The 20,078-nt window shown below is 41.9% G+C and overlaps 1 protein-coding gene across 1 annotated transcript in view; it reads right to left on the minus strand.

Moving 5' to 3' along the window:
- Window positions 1-215: 215 nt before the first annotated feature.
- The window catches only part of LOC119970152 (endoplasmic reticulum metallopeptidase 1), a 45,779-nt gene continuing 25,916 nt past the window's right edge, over window positions 216-20,078 (minus strand). Inside the window, exons 8-15 of the mRNA XM_038804249.1 lie at window positions 17,730-17,950; window positions 15,891-16,065; window positions 9,494-9,684; window positions 8,494-8,646; window positions 5,994-6,193; window positions 5,548-5,663; window positions 3,013-3,173; window positions 216-2,351 (exon numbers count right to left, since the gene is read on the minus strand). Coding sequence (XP_038660177.1) covers window positions 2,187-2,351; window positions 3,013-3,173; window positions 5,548-5,663; window positions 5,994-6,193; window positions 8,494-8,646; window positions 9,494-9,684; window positions 15,891-16,065; window positions 17,730-17,950 — 1,382 coding nt within the window. The 3' untranslated portion in view covers window positions 216-2,186. The remainder of the gene's footprint in view (window positions 2,352-3,012; window positions 3,174-5,547; window positions 5,664-5,993; window positions 6,194-8,493; window positions 8,647-9,493; window positions 9,685-15,890; window positions 16,066-17,729; window positions 17,951-20,078) is intronic.

A 20,078-nucleotide genomic window follows, 5' to 3' on the forward strand; every position in this document is an offset into this window, starting at 1 on the left:
TGGCCTCCAATGACCACAAACACCTTCCTTTGTGCCCAATCTAACTCCAGCAAGTAGAGGTTTCCCCTCAATTCCCTTTGACTTAAATTTTTCCGGGGCTGATTTATGCCACACTCTTGTCAACTACTACCTTGATAACGAGAATAATCTAGGTGAGTTGGAAGGAAATAATGAATTTTTTGAATGGGTTTAAATGATGCCACAAGCTTTCAAAAAACATTTTCACAAAATTATTTTATTTTCTAATGTATTCAATGACACATCCCAATGTGCTCTTGAACAATTTCCCCACTTATCCTTCCTCACTCTATTGTTTCATCCGGAAAAGATTACAGAAATCAATCAAGTACGTAAACCTAGAAACCAGCCAATTTTTAAAATCATGTTTAACAGTTGCTATGAACGTACATCGCCTTAACAAAACCACCTAAAAAATGGAAGTCATCAACACCATAAGACTATCGTTAACACCAATTTAACCCAAGTTGTTTTTGTTTAACTTACACCTAAATCATCAGTGCCATTTTCATTATTTCGGCTCCCGTAAATTGCAAAGCACTTGATTCAAACCTGAGTGAAAAATTAGTGCAAAATAAATTTCATACTGAAATAACATTGGAAATCATTCCATTGACCCCCGTGTAGACGTTAATGTAAACCAAACAGTGCTCAGCGTAAAATCAATGTGGAACGTTATGCTAAGGAGTCCCCAGCAACATCCAAACAAGTGAAACATCAGAACAAACCAGTGCTACCATACATCTGTATTTTGGTTTCACTATGATGCCTATTACGCAGCATTCAAGAAAGTGTGGTTCCAGACCATACAGGGAACCAATTCCAATAAGCTCTTCGGAATTTGAATTATGTGCACTCTTCAACATACTTCTACTGTGCCATGCTAAATTCTATTCAAAATTCCAAGCAGTCCAGCTGCTTGCTGCTGAGATGGTCTCCATTCTGGCCTGCTCAATTGCAGCTAGTGAATTCAACTATCCACAGCACCAGTGGCTGAGAATGAGTTCAAGCCCACTTCTATGGCCTGCTTACTCTGCCCTGCTCAGAAAGAAAGGGAGAGAAAGCTAGCCCTGCTGCACGGTAACACCAAGGCAGCCTCATGCTGGCACAGAAAGCAATTATCCCAGGTCCAGATATGGAACATCTTTAGAATGGTCTCATGTTTAATACTGCCACAAGCAGCAACTTATCCCCCTGCACATCAACTTTGCAATTAGCCCACTGACATCGCAGGGGGCAGCTTTTAAATCATCTGGGTTTCCCCAGAATTTCCCTGAAAACAATTAGCTGAAAATATTCCAGTTTGTTATTTGATTCATAGGCTCTTATGTTCCAAATTCTTTGCATGAGAAGGGGAGGGAGAGAGAAAAAACAAAGAGGTGCACAGTTGATTTTTTTTTATATTAACATTACTTCACCTCATTTGCTCATATTCACTATACCTGACTCTTACAACACCAGGTTAAAGTCCAACGTGCTTGTTTCAAACACTAGCTTTCGGAGCACTGCTCCTTCCTCAGGTGAATTCACCTCATTCACCCGAGGAAGGAGCAGTGCTCCGAAAGCGTGTGTTTGAAACAAACATGTTGGACTTTAACCTGGTGTTGTAAGACTTCTTACTGTGCTCACCCCAGTCCAATGCCGGCATCTCCACATCAAGTTTTAAATGTGCATTATTTCAGAGTGCTCATTATACATCTTGAAAACTATGGTACACAGTTAAAATAACTGTGGCTGCTTGTGCATGTGTACACACAGGCATTTGGAATCTTTTACCCATCGAAGTGATCTTCAATTCACATCAAAGAATCCCAAGGTCCAACTAAGGGACTGAATGTGCTGGTCATCAGCGGGGGAAAAAGTACTGTACATGACCATTTTACAGCCATCGTCACAATAATCAAATTGATCAACAAACAGATGGTCTGATGACCAGGAGATCCTCGCAGCAGCTTGCTCAAACCTTTCTTCACATGTGAAACACTAGCTTCACTGACAATTACACTGAGCAACCTTAAATTTTTGGGATATTTTGTCACCAAATTATTTAGACATTTTAGTCCCTCATTCATGTGCACCACCTTAAGAGTATTCTATGTCTCACACCCAACCGTGCTATACTTTATTCAAATCTATCCCACCTGGTGGTAGCTATTTGACCCTGAGTGTTAGAATACAAACAAGTTATAAGAGCTGGACCAGCTGGATACAACGCACCATTCTGGAAATCTCTTTTCCAGAGCAATTAATTCGGCGGTTCTTTGATCTTCTCCAAAAAAATGATGAGAAGCGACAGCAATAACAACCATGCCATCGGGCATCAGGTCAAGAGTCTGAAAAACATAACACGGTGCAGGAATGTTCAGATGAATACTGGCAGCTGCAGAATTACTCAATTACTTTATTAAGAAAAATACCTGTTCATTAAAAAATTTGTACATTCACCGATAGAATGCTTTATACTAATGTGTGGAGGTGTTCGACAGAAAGTTTGATACAATATATCCAGTTTGAACCACATCAGACTAAACATATTTCTGGTTCTGCTGAGCAAACCGATTTAGTGTTTTTCTAATCAATTATCTGCTATCCACCAATGTATTTTTTTAGTCAGTTATACAGCACATTACTTGAATAGGCCGATCTGCTGCTACAATAAATATATCCTCATTCTGTCTGTGACAAAGGAGTTGATGTTGTGTGACAGATACCTTGACCTACTTCACTTTTAGATCACAGTTAAGCAGAGGACATTCATTCCAAATGTAGACTGTAAAAGGGCAACTATATCTAGCCCAGTTAGCAGGCAGCAGTTCAGTTAGTTAACCAAGCCGCCACCTCCCATTGTTATTTAGTATTTGGCTCTTCAGTTGAACAGTGCTACCAACTGACTAGGCTTGCAAATTTACAGACTGGGAGAGGATCTGCAGGGCCACAGACAACCTGACCACCGAAAGGCAAAGCATACAGGCTGCTGGGAATGAACTGGTTTACCTGGATCTCCAACCAAAATTTCCAAGCTGGAGCCTGTAGTCCGTGGGAATAGAAAACAAAATAATCTCCATAATTATTGTACAAAGACACATCCCCAAAAGATGATTGGATCAAGCGAGTTCCTTCAAGTGCCCGAATGTACAGTGTCATGTGACTGGGACCTACACAAAGCATGAACAAATATCAGTGGTTGGTTAATACTCACAATTTTTCTAAACAAAATTACAGAACCCTTGATGCTCTCTTCAAGTACTCTTCCCTCCCACTATGCTCCCTTTTTAAAATTTATTTACACAAGGCAGATAGTGTCTGAAAATCAGCAACCTTTAGACCCTCCGTACTGGATTTAGGATCTTGCCGGGTTTTGGGTCATGGGACGGATTGGGTCCAAAGTCGCTAGGATCACACGAAAAAGGGAAAATACAGGTGTGCAGAGCCAAAAACTACACCAGTGTAGCACCTAGCCCAACAAGCTGCAAGTTATTTCACTCATCTAACCATAATAGAAAATCATGCATGGCAGCTTAAGAAATGTCTAACTTCCGGATATACAAGTGGTCTTCAGATTGCTGGATTTCAGATTCTGTACCTGCACAGTTTTAACATGTTCATCACCACGAGTAACAGATTAAAGTACCTCAGGGGTTTAAAATAAATATATCTGTGATACAACTTTAAATTGGGTCTGTATGTACATCAAAAGATGAGGAGAAATGAAATAATTTGTGACTCAGGGACTCACAAGCAATGCAACGGAATTAGCTTTACAATTAAAAAAAAATACTTTGATAATCATAGTCTTGAGAGTCGGTAAAATTGCAGTACACAGATCAGCCATGAGGTGGCTCTATACAGCAAGCTAAAATTGATGGAGGGGACAGAGGAATGTATCTGACATACATCACATTACTGCTGCCACATTAACTTCGCTAGTTAAGTGGCTATTACTTGCTAAAGCTATTACTTGCTATAGCTTTAGCAAAATACTGAAGATGAAACTGTTGTTGAATTAAGTTTAAAATTGGAAATATAAGAACTGATTCATAGTGACACAATAGACGGACAATATTAACACAGCAACAAAATACACCCAAAAGCCTAGATAAAGACGTCAATATGGGGCAAAACTAAAGCTAAAGAAAAATATGGTGACCAGGCTCGGATTTAAAACATACTGGAAATTTTAAATTAAAAAACCCACAAAATTGTGCAAAAACATTTTTGGAGTTAGAAACTCAAGATTTCAATTAGACCTGGGAGCAGAATTAGGCCATCATGTCTGCTCCATCATTCAATTATGGCTGATATGTTTCTCACCTCCATTCTCCTGCCTTCTCTCCAGAGTCCTCAACTGCTTCTCATATGACAAGCTCTTCATTCCAGAGATCATTCTTGTGAACCGTCTCTGGACCCTTTCCAAGGCCAGCACAACCTTCCTTAGATATGGGGCCCAAAACTGCTCACAATACTCCAAATGGGGTATGACCAGAGCCTTACACAGCCTCAGACTTACATGATTACTCTTGTATTCTAGCCCTCTCTATATGAATGCTAACACTGCATTTGCCTTCTTAACTGCCGACTGAACCTGTATGAATCCTGAACTAGGGCTCCAAGTTCCTTTGTGCTTCTGATTTCCCAAGCCTGTTCCCATTTAGAAAATAGTCCATGCCTCCATTCTGCCTACCAAAGTGCATAACCTCTCACTTTTCCACATTGTATTGTATTGTCATGTGAGAGTCCATTTAAGAAAAGTGTGTTTTATCAAATGTCATTGTGTGGGTGGAGCTGGAATGTGATTCTGATTTTTACTTTTGTTTTGAGCTGGAAGCTCTCTTTGGCTCTGTGTTTACTTTCACTTTCAGTTGGAGAGCTGCATTCAAACCAAGCAGATGTATACTGGTCTCTCTCTGTATGTTAAACAAGGTGTTTACATCACTTAATAATTTAAAAGTGATAACTGTTCTCTGTAGAGAATTTAAACCTACTGTCTTTGTTAAAAAGTGTTTTGGCTTATGGATGTTGTTAGGAAAGTTTATTAAGGGTTACCTATAGAGTACTGTACCTTTTGGGGGGGTTATCAATGTTGGTAGTTGGCAAGATGTTTACTGTGTGTTTATAAAATGTTAACTGGATTCATAGAATAAACATTGTTTTTTTTATTCTTTAGATCTCTGTTGCATCACACCTGTTAAGTGGTCACTTGTGCTCCCCATAACCAAAATATGTTATAAGTTGTGAGTCAGGTGAACTCCATGATAGACTTTGCTGTTCTCTAAGCCCTGGCCCATAACAGTATTCCATCTGTCACTTCTTTTCCCACTCTCCTAGCCAGTCCAAGGCCTTCTACAGCCCCCCTGCTTCCTCAATACTACCTGTCCCTCTGCATTTCTTCATAATAACCGTGCATAATTTTTGGATTTTGAATTTTTATTCTCGTTTGTCATTTTAATTAAATGCAAAATGTCCATGAACACTAGGATCAGTCGCAGGCAACACTTGGATGCAGAAACTAAAATTCAGTCATTCTCATACCTGTCACCTCAAAGGTCAATCTCCTAGATTCTGAAGGCATCTTATTATTGGAAATCAGTTTGAAAGTAACCGGTGTTTTGGGCGAAAATTCTGCAGCAGGCAGATACCAGTTCTTCCTAGAAAACAGCAAAAAGCCGATGAATAAAATAGAGCAAAAATTTCTTCAAATCAGGCGGTTTGAGCATTAACAACTGCTGCTGTTCATCAGCGGTAAATATTTTATTGCACTAGCATGCTTGACTGCTCCATTCAATTCTCTCTGAGATGGGTTCTACACATTTGGCCCATCAGATAAATATAAGCCAATCGTGAACCAAAACGTGGCCATGAAGTCCCCTATGGTCAAACAAACTGCTGACATTTAACGTCAAACTTCACAAAGGGTGGGCGACGCAGAGCAACTTGTCCCAATGACAGCCAACATCCCAAGAGATAGAAATCCTCACCTGATAATGCCGTTCACAGGTAAGAACCAAGGAAATCCACAAAAAGGTGCATTCTCACATGAACTTCTTATTGTATGGTTTATTTCAGGTATATGTGGAGTAACATGGGACATAAGGGTGTAGTCAAATCCATTAATCCATATCCCAGAATCTTTCTTAATTACTTCCCTGTTAAGGTCATGGAATGTCCTTGTTGTATGCTGAAGTGAAGAAGGGGAAAGAAGTGAACATGTTGCCAAAATCCAGTTTCATATCCAATACCATATTACAAATATTGGGCGCAATCTGCTGGCTGCGTCTCGGCAGAATTGAGAAATGACTAGATCCTGGGAGAGACCTCTTCCAGGATTTACCCAGCTCGCCATTCCTCACCTCGCGAGATCTAAAAGGATCTTGCAGGATATCGTGATCTGGATCCCAACCAAACTGCATATTTTGTGTATGTTGTAGTCAGGCAGACTTTTATATGCACTCGCTGGAATTACCAAGTGGCGGGATCTAATCCTCTCATTTCGGGAGACCCCGAGCAGGCGCCAGTTAGTACTGGTCTCCACAAACGGGGGCCAGACGTCCAGGTTTTGAAGGAGGGGGGGGGGGTCTCCCAGGGGGTTTGTTAGCTGGGTGCGGTGCAAAGTTGCACGGTGGTACCCTGGCACCCCGATGCAACCTGGGCATTCTGGCATTGCCAGCCTGTGCCCAGTGGGGATTTTGCCCACTCCAAATGTGCCTTTCCCTCATCAGGTGGGGCATGGGTGGCTTGATGGCACCATTATAGGTGAATTGGGGGGCCGGGTCACATTAGGGGATCTCAAGATTGGGGCACCATTTTTACTCTTCTTGCACTGGTGAGTGGAGCTCCTCCGTGCAGGAAATGAGACTAAGTGCAGTCTCGGCAGGGCGTTTAGCTGGGAATCACCCGGCTAAACATGCTCGACATAGGACTATTTTCATTCTGCTGGTGACTATTTCACTCATCATTCTGATGAGCTCCTTTGTCTGTAAATTGGAGGTTAATTGCTTATTCAGAGCATGGCCCTGTTCTTTTGTGTGAACGGGAACAGGCAACCAAAAGCCAGATAGCAATGATGAATTGAAGTCTGGACACCCCTGGACAGAACCATTGTTGGGGGGGGGGGGGGGGGGGGGGGGCTGGGCTTGGGTATTTCTCAGCGAGAAAAAAAGGATCCTGTTCGAACAGGTGGGGCAGAAGGATTTGGAAAATGACAGGGAAAGTTTATGAGAAGCTACCACTGAGACAGGATTTCGGAGAGAGGTCTGAAAGAGCTTCACTCCCAGCAAGATGCGTTCTGTGCATGCAAGTATCAAGTTTGCCTGTCTATGTAAGTGGAACTTAGAGCTGTATGGTCACTTTACGTGGTGTTAATGGGAAATCGTGTGTTAGGGTTAAAATATACATGTCAGCTGTTCTTGTTAGGTCTTAGGTTTGAAGTTTAAATACAGTTTTTCTTTTGTTTTAATAAAGTTTTGTTTCTTAAATAACAATGCCTTATTTCTTGTGCAATCACTGCTGAAACACAGTCTTAAAAAAGTATTAAAGCTTTGGTGCAGTATCGTAGCCATGGTTGTGATCTGTCTAGGTGTCCGTAACGTATTTAATCTCCTGCCTTCTGCATCACAGACCTTGTATGTTGTTCATCCCCAACATTCTGCCCCTTTCTCTGCCTCTGAAAAACCTCTTCCATCTCCTTCCAGTCCTGACAAAGGGACAGCACGGTAGCATAGTGGTTAGCACAGTTGCTTCACAGTTCCAGGGTCCCAGGCTCGACTCCCGGTTTGGATCACTGTCTGTGCAGAGTCTGCACATTCTCCCCATGTTTGCGTGGGTTTCCTCCGGTTGCTCCGGTTTCCTCCCACAGTCCAAAGATGTGCAGGTTAGGTGTATTTGCTATGCTAAATTGCCCTTAAGTGTTCAAAAAAGGTAAGGTGAGGTTACGGGGATCGGGTGGAGCTATAGGCTTAGGTAGGGTGCTCTTTCCAAAAGGGCTGGTGCAGACTCGATGGGCCAAATGGCTTCCTTCTGCACTGTAAATTCTATGAAAGGTTATCAACCCGAAATATTAACTCTGTTTCTCTCCCTCTCAATAGAAGCTGCCAGACCTACTGGCGTATTCACCGCATTTTCCATTTGTTTTTTAACCTCAATGATAGTACTCTCACCTCAGCCAGAAGATGGCTTCAAGTCCCACTCCAGCTCATAATCAAGGCTGACAATCCAGTGCGGCACCACTGCAATGTCGGAGGTGCTGTGTTTCAGATGGCACATTTGTCCTTTCGAGTGGATGCAAAAGATGGGGTTTGGTGTTCTCCCCAGTGTCCCGACCAATATTATCCCTCAACCAACATCGTCCCTTCACTAATAATCACATTGCTGTTTGTGGGATCTTGCTCCAGGCACACTCCCTACAGAATGTGCCTACATTTTTAAAATGCCTCTTTTTTCGACCTAGCAACTATACTGTAATCTTACAGCGTCTCTTACCTGAAGAAAGATTCTTTTGGGGTGTGGTCCAGCAGGGTCTGATGTGTATGGAAAAAATGCTCCGCTACAAACTAGAGTTGCTGAGACCAGAAACACAGTCACTAAACCCAACAGAGTCCATTTTGTACTTCTACACAGATAAATCAGGCTCACCTGGAAACAGAAAATATTTTGTGAGTAAACAGACAAAACTTTACAGCACATTAACTTGGCTAAAGATGTACAACTCCAATTGAAAATTAAAGCAGTCCCGGGTAGAGGAAGGGCGGGTGATAATCGGCCTGATTTCCCACTCCTGATAACTTGCCTGGGCACATGGACATTGGTCAAGGAACAGCAGAATTGGATTGGATGGTGATGTTCTAAAATGGTGAACAATCAAATAATAATGCACCCAAGCTATAGTAAAAATGATCACTTTTAACTGTTTAATGCCTTCACAAAATATAAACTGGATATTTTCATAATTTAAAGAACCCCTTTGATGTTGGAGACAAAAGTGAGGGCAGAGTAATAAGGGGGGGGGGAACAAAAATGAATCATGCAGAGTTGAACCTGAATGTCCACCAACCAAGGCTCTAACGGAGTAACAAACAGGTTTATTCAGAGGGTATCACAAGCAACTATCTTAATGTATCATGGCTACATGATGCACGGGACAAAAGTGGAAGATATACTGGTCAGGTGAGATGAAGGAAAATGCAAGGAGGATCGTGCAAATCATGAGCAATGGCAAAACCTGTTGGGCAGAATGCCCTGTTCCTGTGTTCCTATGATCCATTTCATTAACCAAATTATTAGTTTACACCCGGCAGTAGTGAAAGTGTAGACACCCATGCACAAATGTATCATAGGTCAAAGTCGAACTTGGCAGCAGCAAAGGGACGCAAAGAACCTCAATCTTAAAACAAGTCAATTAAAAGGGTGTTGTTTATTTCTTTCATCCCAGTTCCTCAAAACACTTTTCCTTGTACCGCTCTAATGTAACATGACCACTTACAAAGTAGGTAGTTATAATGATAGTGTATGCGGCAATAATAGAAGCCAGTACAACGTCAGGAGGTATTTCAGTGCCACTGCGACCTAGGATGGGAGTGAACATTTCAAATGCTCCCCAAAACAGATACATGGTCAGCAGATGAGGAATAAATAGGCCCAGAAAATAAATTGCCGTCAGCTTCACTGTAGCACCTAGGTTAAACAGAAAGAGACAGAAATCCATCAAACAATTACAGCATTGATGACTTCCAAAACCTTAAATAAATGGATATATAAATATTTAATTCTCCCCCCAGCCCCAACACACATTTATCTAGTTATTAAACAATTGAACATTTTGATACCAGATTACCTACTGTAGCTTTCAGTACCTGTGGGAATTTCTTGTATCCAATTGGAAAAGCCAGAAAAAAGAACGCTTGTGACAGAGGTCAAGATACACAAAAATATATCATCAAGGCAGGAATATAACAGTCATTGGCAAATACTTCAAGTAGAATTTTTGGATTTATAAAACAAAATCCTGTGCCCACAATTTTAAAACACAACGTAATATTTCCATATATTTACCAAAGAAACAAAATTACATGGAAAAACAAGCAGCACATAAAAAAGGTTAAATCATTGCACAATCATCCAGAGGCACACAGTTTTTTGATAGTACATACATGTGCTTCCAGACAAGAGAACAACTGTTATCTTCAACACCAAAGATGCACTATCTACGCAATGACTCCCCCAGATTTCTAGTTCCACCTTTTAGTGAAAATAAATCTCTTCATTCTCATTTATTCTCAAGTACAAAATTTAACACTGGTGAACATCCCCCTTCACGCCTCCAAAGCCCACCGAAACCTGCTCAACCAGACTTTGACAGCCGTGACCCCTCCACCCACCTCACTGCTATTCACCAGCCAATCTTTGCTTGCTACTGCGGGGGGCCCCTACCTGAACCTTCCTCCTCCCAATCCCAGGAAAAAAAAACACCCCACCAAAGCCAGTGCACATAACACCCAAGCCCAAAGCACTTATAACAAACTGTAAACACAGCTGGACTACCCTCCCACAGTCAACCAACCCCAAGACCCCTACATTCCCACCACCCAGTACAGAAATGTAAAACTCTATAAACGAAAAACAAAGACTAAACCCAGTCCCTTCCCCCAAGTCCAGGTCTCATTTCCAGATGCAATCCTTTGGCCTTCACGAACAGCTCCGCCACTCCGAAGTAGAGATCCTTCGAGTTGTACGCCACCCTCAACTTCATGGAACAGACCGCTCCAAATAACACGCCTTTGTTGTAGAGTGTCACCTTCACCCATCCGAAAGCTGCCAGCCTTTTCCCCAAATCCATCGTTAAATCATGGTAAATCCATATACCAGCACCCTCCCATTTCACCTCACACCTCTGCTTCACCCAGTTTAGGCCCTTTTCCTTGGTACAAGACTTGTGGAAGCAAAGGATGACTGCTCTTGGCAGCTCATTCATTTTCGGCTTCAACTTCAGCGATCGATGTGCCCGGTCTAGCTCGTAACAAGAGGGCTGTTCTCCCTCCCCCATCAATTCCGCCAGCATCCTTGCGAAGTATTCGGTCGGCCTCCGTCCCTCCACCAGACCCATGATCCGAAGATTTTGCCTCCTTGACCGGTTCTCCAGGTCCTCCACCTTAGCTTTGAGCCCTTTATTCACCTGCACCATCCTCCACAACTCCTCACCCATCAGTGATCTGGTTGCTGTGCTGCGACATTACCTCTCCTCCTCCAGCCCTTTCAACTTTCTCCTTGCTCTTTTATCTCGACTGCATTCTTCGACACAGCCATTTTTACTGGGGCCTTCAGCTCCTCCAGCCACGTTTTCATCACAGCCATCAGTTCCTTTCGCATCACCTCAAATATGCTTGGTGAACAGCCTTTAAAATTCTCTGGACACCACTTCAATCAGTGAATCCGCTGTGAGGGAAGCGGCTCCACATTGTGCTCCTTCTCCCACCATCTTTTTTTTCTGCTCGAGACATCGACTCACTCGACAACAGATATTTGTTTGTCCCCTTCTTTCTGTCATTCGTTTTCTGGGCCTTTGACATCACAATATCTTCCTACACCAATTTCATAAAAATTGTCCCTGGGATCGGGCATTGAAGTACAAAAAAAACCCCAAAATATCGAGTAGGAGCTTCCCCCTACATGCAACCTCTGCTTAAATGCTGTCACCGGAAGTCAGAAACAGGGAAATTTATAATGGGGGCAATGAAATGGCTGACCAAATAAATACATACTTTGGTTGTCTTCCCAAAGGAAGACACAAATAAAGTACAAGCAATATTGGGGAACACAGGGTTTGGGGAGAGGGAGGAACTGAAGGAAATCAGTATTAGTAGGGAAATAGTGTTGGAAAATTGATGGGATTGAAGGCCGATAAATCCCCACGGCCTGAATCTAAATCCCAGAGTACTTAAGGAAGTGGCCCCCAAAATAATACATGCATAGTCATCTTCCAAAATTCTATAGGCTCTGAACAGTTCTTACAGATTGGAGGGTAGCTAATGTAATCCCACTATTTTTTTTAAAAAGGGAGGCAAAGAAGAAAAAAAAAGGGAATTATAGACCAGTCCGCTTGACATCAATAGTGGAGAAACATTAGAGTCCATTACAAAAGATTTTGTAGCATAGCACTTGGAAAACTGATGCAGGAGCAGACAGAGTCAGCATGGATCCATGAAAGGGAAATCATGCTCGACACATCTACTGGAATTCTTCGAGGATGTAACTAGTAGAGTTGACGAGGGGAACCAGTGGATGTGGTTTAGAGGGCTTTCGACAAATCCCATATAAGAGATTATCATGCATGGGATTGGGGGCTGTGTATTAAGATGGATGGGAAACTGGCTGGCAGATGGAAAATGGAGTTGGAATAAACGGGGCTTTTTCCAAATGGTAGGCAGTAACTGGTGGGGTAACGCAGGGATCAGTGTTAGGACCCCAGCTATTGACTATATATTGATAATGATTTAGATGAGGGAACTAAATGTAATATCTCCAAATTTGCAGAAGACGTAAAGCTGATTGGGAGGGTGAGCTGTGAGGAGGATGCAGAAATCCATCAGTGCGATTTGGACAATTTGAGTGGGTAAATGCATGGCGGATACAGTAGAATGTTGATAAATATGAGGTTATCCACTTTTGTAGCAAAAACAGGAAGGCAGATCATCCGAATGGCTATAGATTGAGAGAGGGGAATGTGCAACGAGACCTGGGTATCCTTGTACACCAGTTGCTGAAAGTAAGAATGCAGGTGCAGCAGGCGGTAAAGAAGGCAAATGGTACGTTGGCCCTTAGAGCAAGTGTTTAGAGTACTTGCTGTAATTAGACAGGGCCTTTGCGAGACCACACCTGGAATATTGTGTTCAGTTTTGGTCTCCTTATCGGAGGAAAGATGTCCTTGCCAGGGAACGAGTGCAGCGAAGGTTTACTAGACGGATTCTTGGGATGGCGGGACTGACGTACGAGGAGAGCTCCAGTCCGTTAGGATTATATTCGCTGCAGTTTAGAATGAGGGGGAATCTCATAGAAACCTATAAAATTATAGGTCCAGAAGCAAGGGTCACAGTCTAAGGATATAGGGTAAACCATTTAGGACTGAGAGTGGTGAGCCTATGGAATTTGCCACCACAAAGAGCAGCCAAGGCCAAAACGTGTTATGTTTGGCATTGGACATCGCACTTGGGGCGACAGTGATCAAAGAATGTGTGTGTGTGTGTGTGTATATATATATATATATAGGGCGTGGGGAAGAGAGAGAGAGAGAAATGGGAATAGGGTATTGAGTGGGATGATCAGCCGTGCTCATCATGAATGGCGGAGCAGCATAGGGCAGCACGGTGGCCTAGTGGTTAGCATAACCGCCTCACGGCGCTGAGGTCCCAGGTTCGATCCCGGCTCTGGGTCACTGTCCGTGTGGAGTTTGCACATTCTCCCCGTGTCTGCGTGGGTTTCGCCCCCACAACCCAAAAATGTGCAGAGTAGGTGGATTGGCCACGCTAAATTGCCCCTTAATAGAAAAAATAATTGGGTAATCTAAAATTTATAAAAAAAAAAAAAAAAAAATGAATGGCGGAGCAGGCGCTTTCTATTATGCTCTGCTGAAATCTCCTGCCATCTTTCATCTAAATATGCCATCATAACCTTCTCCCTCATATACTGGTCTAACTTCCCCTAAAATGCATCTTAATTCAATTCAACCTCTCCCTATGGTAGCAAGAGGGGCTGGTTTAGCACACTGGGCTAAATCACTGGCTTTAAAAGCAGACCAAGCAGGCCAGCAGCACGGTTCGATTCCCGTACCAGCCTCCCCATACAGGCGCCGGAATGTGGCGACTAGGGGCTTTTCACAGTAACTTCATTGAAGCCTACTCGTGACGATAAGCGATTTTCATTTCATTTTTTATTTCATTTCATTTCAAGTTCTACATTCTCACCACTGCGAGTGAACGTTTCTTCTGAATTTCCCACTGGATTCCTTAATAGTTATCAGAATGATGGACTTCGTACTACATATGCGAGCAAAGAAACTCCTTTATTTGTATTGTAAGAAGTCTTACAACACCAGGTTAAAGTCCAACAGGTTTGTTTCAAACATGAGCTTTCGGAGCCCAGCTCCTTCCTCAGGTGAATGGCCAATCGCTCATAAAATCGCTTATTTGTATTAGCAGGAATTACAAAGGCCAGAGGCAGACCCTGATGTTTTGCTACCTAATTAACTAGGCAGAGACAGTGTGTTTACCACAGACTATGAAATATATTATAAGGAAAGGTTAAAGTTAAATTAGATGCCAAATGCAAACTTAACTACATTTAAGAAAACAATGAGCCCTTCAATTCCCTCACTCACCAAATTCTCCAAGCTAAGCACTCTGTGCCACTTACTTTGTGTGTTTTCATTAATATATTTTCAGTGCAAGTCTGCAAACATAAGAGATTTTGAGGGAGGAAAAGCATCCACATTTCAGTCCATTCGACGTCTGATATATGTGTTGGCCAGTGTCAATTGTGAGAGAGTTTATGCCAAGAGTTAGAAAGATTTCAAGGTAGTCTTGAATGAGTTCCTTGAATGAACCACAATCCAAAGTAATTCTATGTCTCCTGAAATCCATCCCAATTTAAATAAGTTTCACTTCGCAATTTGGCTAAAAAATGTAACACCATCAATGAACAAAATGAAGACATGCCAGCAATAATCAAGTTTGGTGTCTTCATAGTCTATTCATTATAAAGAAGAAATATTTGCGGCAGCATTGTACACTGTCTACACAAGCTGCTTTTGAGAGAGTGAAGATCCAATAACTGGCACATACACTCTAATTTAGAAAGCTAGAGAAATTTGACAATTTTTTTTTTTAAAAAGAGAAAATATGTTTTTTTAAACCGGTCATGATTATATCGGAAGGTGCATGCCACAGACAGATATTCCCATTGGTGAGGTGGGTATCAGGAACAAGATATTTCCCCTTGATGTTGCAAATGCCAACATGGAAAGCCTCACCAATGAACTGGCCAGTTGATTTTTAATGATTGGGGAAATTCTTGGCTTCTATTCCCCAGTTATTAGTGACATCCAATTTGCATATACTCTCTGGAGAGAGAAAAAAAAATGATGCAACTGTAGGTAACAAATCTGCACAGGACCAGCTTTTGAAAAATATTGGTCTCAAAAGGAGCAGTGATACACTCATTTACCTGCAACAAATCTGCTTTTCTCGAATGGCACAAAAAGTTGATCACAATTATTTTTTTCAACTTTTGATTCCACTGGTACCTCTGGTGATAGAAAAGATTATTTTTCCTCTTCACCTCCTGTTCTTATACCATTAAATTGCACAAGAACAGGAGTTCCTGCACCTTGGTGAAGTTTTGCTGTTGTTTTTTGACATCAGATGGGATATTGGGAATAATATGAAAGCTGGGATATAGTGAAAGCCAAGGGTTGACAGATCTATGAAATAAGTAACCAAATATTCCTCGACCGAAAATCTGCATTGGTCAGATTATGAGTATTAAAATATAGCAATAATTTGAGTGCCTGACCCCCAACACCTGCTTTCTCCCCTCACAATCCTTCCTTCGTAGGGCATCCCCAAGTCTAGCTCAACATGAAAGGCAAGTGAAAATGTGACAGAGATCGGCAGAAAGTGAAAGACAGAGATGAACACAGTGAGCATTGGGGAATGGAAGACAAGCAGAGACAGGGACACAAGATAATTTTTGTGCCACCCAACAGAAGGTTAACTAAAGGAAAAGCAAACCGAATAAGTATTTCTTGAATTATTTCGTATTAATTTTATACTCTACTTTTTACATAATTGTACAAGATATGAGAATTTACCTTTTTGTTTGAGCCATACCTTTTTCATTAAGCTCCTTCCCAATCAGTAATCTCACCAAAAGAGGAAAAGCCACCCACAATCCAGGCACATAGGCTGCGCAGAGGCCTCGTTGGGTTAAGTAAACCAAAGTGCAGCACCAGATTGTTAATGAAACATCAAAATACAGCTCTGCCAGGTAAAAGTCATTCACGTTCTGTGCACAAACGAAATGATAATTAGGTGATCAGATACATGCCAGCAATAATCAAGTTTGGTTTCTTCATAGTCTATTCATTATAAAGAAGAAAGATTTGCGGCAGCATAGTGCATTGTCTACACAAGCTGCTTTTAACAGAGTGAAGATTCAATACCTGGCACATACACTCTAATTTAGAAAGCTAGAAAAATTTGACCAATCTTTTTTTTTTTAAAAGAGCAAATATGTTTTTTTCAATTGGTCATGATTATATCGGAAGGTGCATGCCACAGACAGACATTCCCACATCTTGCTTGGTCAGGTGGGTAACAGGAAATAAGAAAGGACCATCTCATTATTTACCTTAGCCACAATCTAATCATATCCAAAATGGAATACGAGAAAATATAGTTTTGTTTAGACATTCAAACCATTGTTTACACAAGTCTTGTGTTGCAACCATATTCTTTGGTCAACGCAACTGAAGACAAATGCATGGAATGTTGGGAGTATCAAATTACAATATTGACTTACCACAGAGAGCAGCTACTGGGGTTGGGTGAATTCACTGTTGCCATGAAAAAGGCAGAAATCTAGGAAGCTGAAAATCATTCATAACGCATACCCCAAACACAAGAGATCCACCTGTTGAGCTTTTCCACAGAACCTTCAGCACACAAATGGCTCCCCTGATTATTAGTGGCCAGAACTGGACATAGCATGCAACATATGATCTAGAGTTGGAGTTTGGGGAAAGCAGTTCTGGTTAATTTGCACTCATGTACATTAACAGGAGCGTTTAGCCTATTCCTTGGGAGCTCACTAGAACTTGGCTTGGTCATAAAAATGCTCACAAACTATGCCTGTCAAAAGGTGGTTGCAAATTCTCTCCCCACCCCATTCTCCTCCCTACACCTATGCTTGGCTTTTGCAGAATCAAGAAGCCATGAGGGCCTTATTTGCGAGGCTGGGGTTGGTGCAGCGGAAGGTGGTACAGAGTGCACCTGATGAAGTTGTGGATGAGCCCGTTGTTTGAGGGGGTGGAGGACCTGTGAATGGTGTGGGAGGGGTCCAGCCAATCGTGTACATATGTTCTGATCCTGCCCGAAGTTGGAGAAATTATGGAGGTGTTTTTCTCAGCACCATGTCGGCCATCCTGCATGTGGATTTGGAGCCCAGTCCTCTGGGGGCCACATTTGGGGCGTTGGACTTGCCAGAGCTGCAGGCGGAAGCAGAGGCAGATGTTCTAGCCTTCGCCTCACTGATTGCTGGCAGGCAAGTCCTGTTGGGGTGGAGGTCATCCTCTCTGCCCTGTGCCTCAGTGTGGCTGGGGGACTTGATTGGGGTTCCTGTACTTGGAGATGGTTGGGGGGGGGGTTGTTTTCAGTTACTGGGGTGTTGGAGGATGGAAGGGATTTGGGTTTTTTTGTTATTGTACTTTGTTGTGTTGTATGTTTTAAATAAAAATTTAATAAAAGCATATATTTTTTTTAAAAGCCATGAGGGAATATACATCCCTCCGCACAGAATTTTCAAATGCCCTAGTGCTAGTTTAGCCAATTAGGCTTTGAGAGGGTCTGAAGAAGTGTACAGGTAGAGGAAATAGAAGTGAAAAATATTAGGCATCAATTCACAATACATAAAGTACAAATAACAAACTGAAAGGAGAACAATATACTTACTCCATAGTAAAGGTTCTTTGCAAGTGTGTGAATCAGTACGAGCTTCGCAAGGGCTATTGATCCATACAATATAACGGAAACGTAGAAGTTGGAGTACCAAGACATTGCATGCCCAGTTAGAGACACAAGCACTGCTACAATAAGGGTGGTTACAAAGATGATAAACCAGCAGATTATTGTGATACCGATTCCATAAAGGAGATCCCTCCTGTAGTGCGATCCTGTAAATAATCACACCAGTTACACTGTGCAAGAAAAATAAAAACATAATTTCTGACATCTAATAATTGGGTGCTAAGAACAAAACATACATTCACGTAATGTAGCAAAAATATCCACAAGCATTTTTATTACATGGGATGTGGACGTCGCTGACTGGGCCAGCATTTATTGCCCATCCTTAATTGCCCTTAAACGGAGTGGTTTGCTAGCCATTTCAGAGGGCACGTTGCTATAGGCCAGACCAGATTTCCTTGCCTAAAGGACATTAGTGAACCAGATCAGTTTTTACGACAATCTAAAGTAGTTTCATGATTGTTAGACATTTGATTCCATTCAAAGTTCACCATCTGCTGTGGTGGGATTTGAAACCAGGGTCCCAGAGCATCACGCTGGGTTTCTGGATTACTAGTCCAGTGACAATACCACGGTGCCACTGTCTTACCAATGGGAGGCAGAAGTTGATACAGGGATATTGGAACAGCTACCAAATGTTTGACCAAAGTTTTAGGTTTTAAGGAGCAATCAAAAGGAGGAGGAGGAGGAGAGGCGCAGAAAGATTTTGGGAGCGAATCCCAGAGCTTGGCTGTCCAGGCACCGGAAGGCATGGCGACATTGGACAGTGGTAAAAATCGGGATCTTTAAAGAGGCCAGAATTGGAGAACCACATTAATCTAAGAGAGGGGTTGTAAGGCTGGAGGAGCGGTGAGGTCATGGAGGGATTTAAAAACAAGGATGAGGTGATGCCAAACAAAGTGTCAAAGAGATCCGTAGACATATGAGGGAAGCAAACTCGGTAAAAGTTCAGATATGAGCAGTGAGTTTTTCATGAACTCAAGCTTGGTGCCCTTCTAGTTATTTACCCCTCTTTTTTCCATTCCATGGGAAACTCTTAAGTAGCAGAAGTTAGCAATCTATTCATTTACAATCCAGCCCGTTAATGGCCTCAGCCAAAGGCCATCACGGACATGCTTTACTTCAGATAATGATAAGTGGGAACACTGGCAACATTTTAGCTTCTATATTGGATGAGAACAGAGCCAATAGCTGTGCCTACACTGCTGCCCCAGTTGAGATCAGCTAATTTAGCACAGCCTAGGGAATAATGTTATCATTAGGTCACTGTTGGGAGCACCAGAATTATCCATTTTACATTAGGAACATTAGTACTTCATTCAAATTCTCAAAAAGCAGCGTCTAAATTTCAACATATTAGCATCCCTAAACATATGAGAATAGTTGTCAACTTTTTAAATATGCATCAAAATAAATTTGGCTCAAATTTACCTACAAAACACCAACCCACAAGCCTGTAACAGAAGTGTGGGCTGCCGTCTCAACATATAGAAGAACAAAAGAAAAATCTACTCATTTTCTACACTCCTCCTCTACATCACATAATCTTGCTCTGTTGAATGAAAACAATTGTCACATTGAATGACATAACAATGATTTTGAATTTAGTGCGAATACACCTTCATAATCCGGAACTCACTGTGATAACAGACACTTAAAAGGAAAACGAAGACTTATATTTAAAATGATGTGGAGATGCCGGCTTTGGACTGGGGTGGGCACAGTAAGAAGTCTTACAACAACAGGTTAAGGTCCAACAGGGTTCTTTTGAATCACTATCACACAACATAATCTACCAATATTAGTGAAACTAATAACCAGTTAAGTTGTTATTGGTGATGTTGATGTAGAATTGTTGTAGAGTACACTAGGAGAAACTACTGCTCCTCCTAGAACGGTGATGCAGGATCCTTAAAGTCAAAATGAAACAGTTGCAGATACTGATTAATATCTCAAAGGACAGCATCTCTGATTATGCAAAGCGTCCTCTGTTAAATCAGTCAATATTCCACGTTCAAGACCTGTTACGACTTACAGTAAGAAGTCTTACAACACCAGGTTAAAGTCCAACATGTTTGTTACAAACACTGGCTTTCGGAGCACTGCTCCTTCCTCAGGTGAATGCTCATCACAGTCCAACGCCGACATCTCCACATCATGGTTACGACTTACACCTGGCATCCTTCTGACCTGGAGCCAGTATAACCAAGAGAGCTCAAATGTGACATGAACCAAATGTTCTTTGCTAGATATTGCAATGTTATCTCAAGTAGT

The sequence above is a fragment of the Scyliorhinus canicula genome, chromosome 8 (assembly GCF_902713615.1).
Source record: "Scyliorhinus canicula chromosome 8, sScyCan1.1, whole genome shotgun sequence".
Lineage (NCBI taxonomy): Eukaryota > Metazoa > Chordata > Chondrichthyes > Carcharhiniformes > Scyliorhinidae > Scyliorhinus > Scyliorhinus canicula.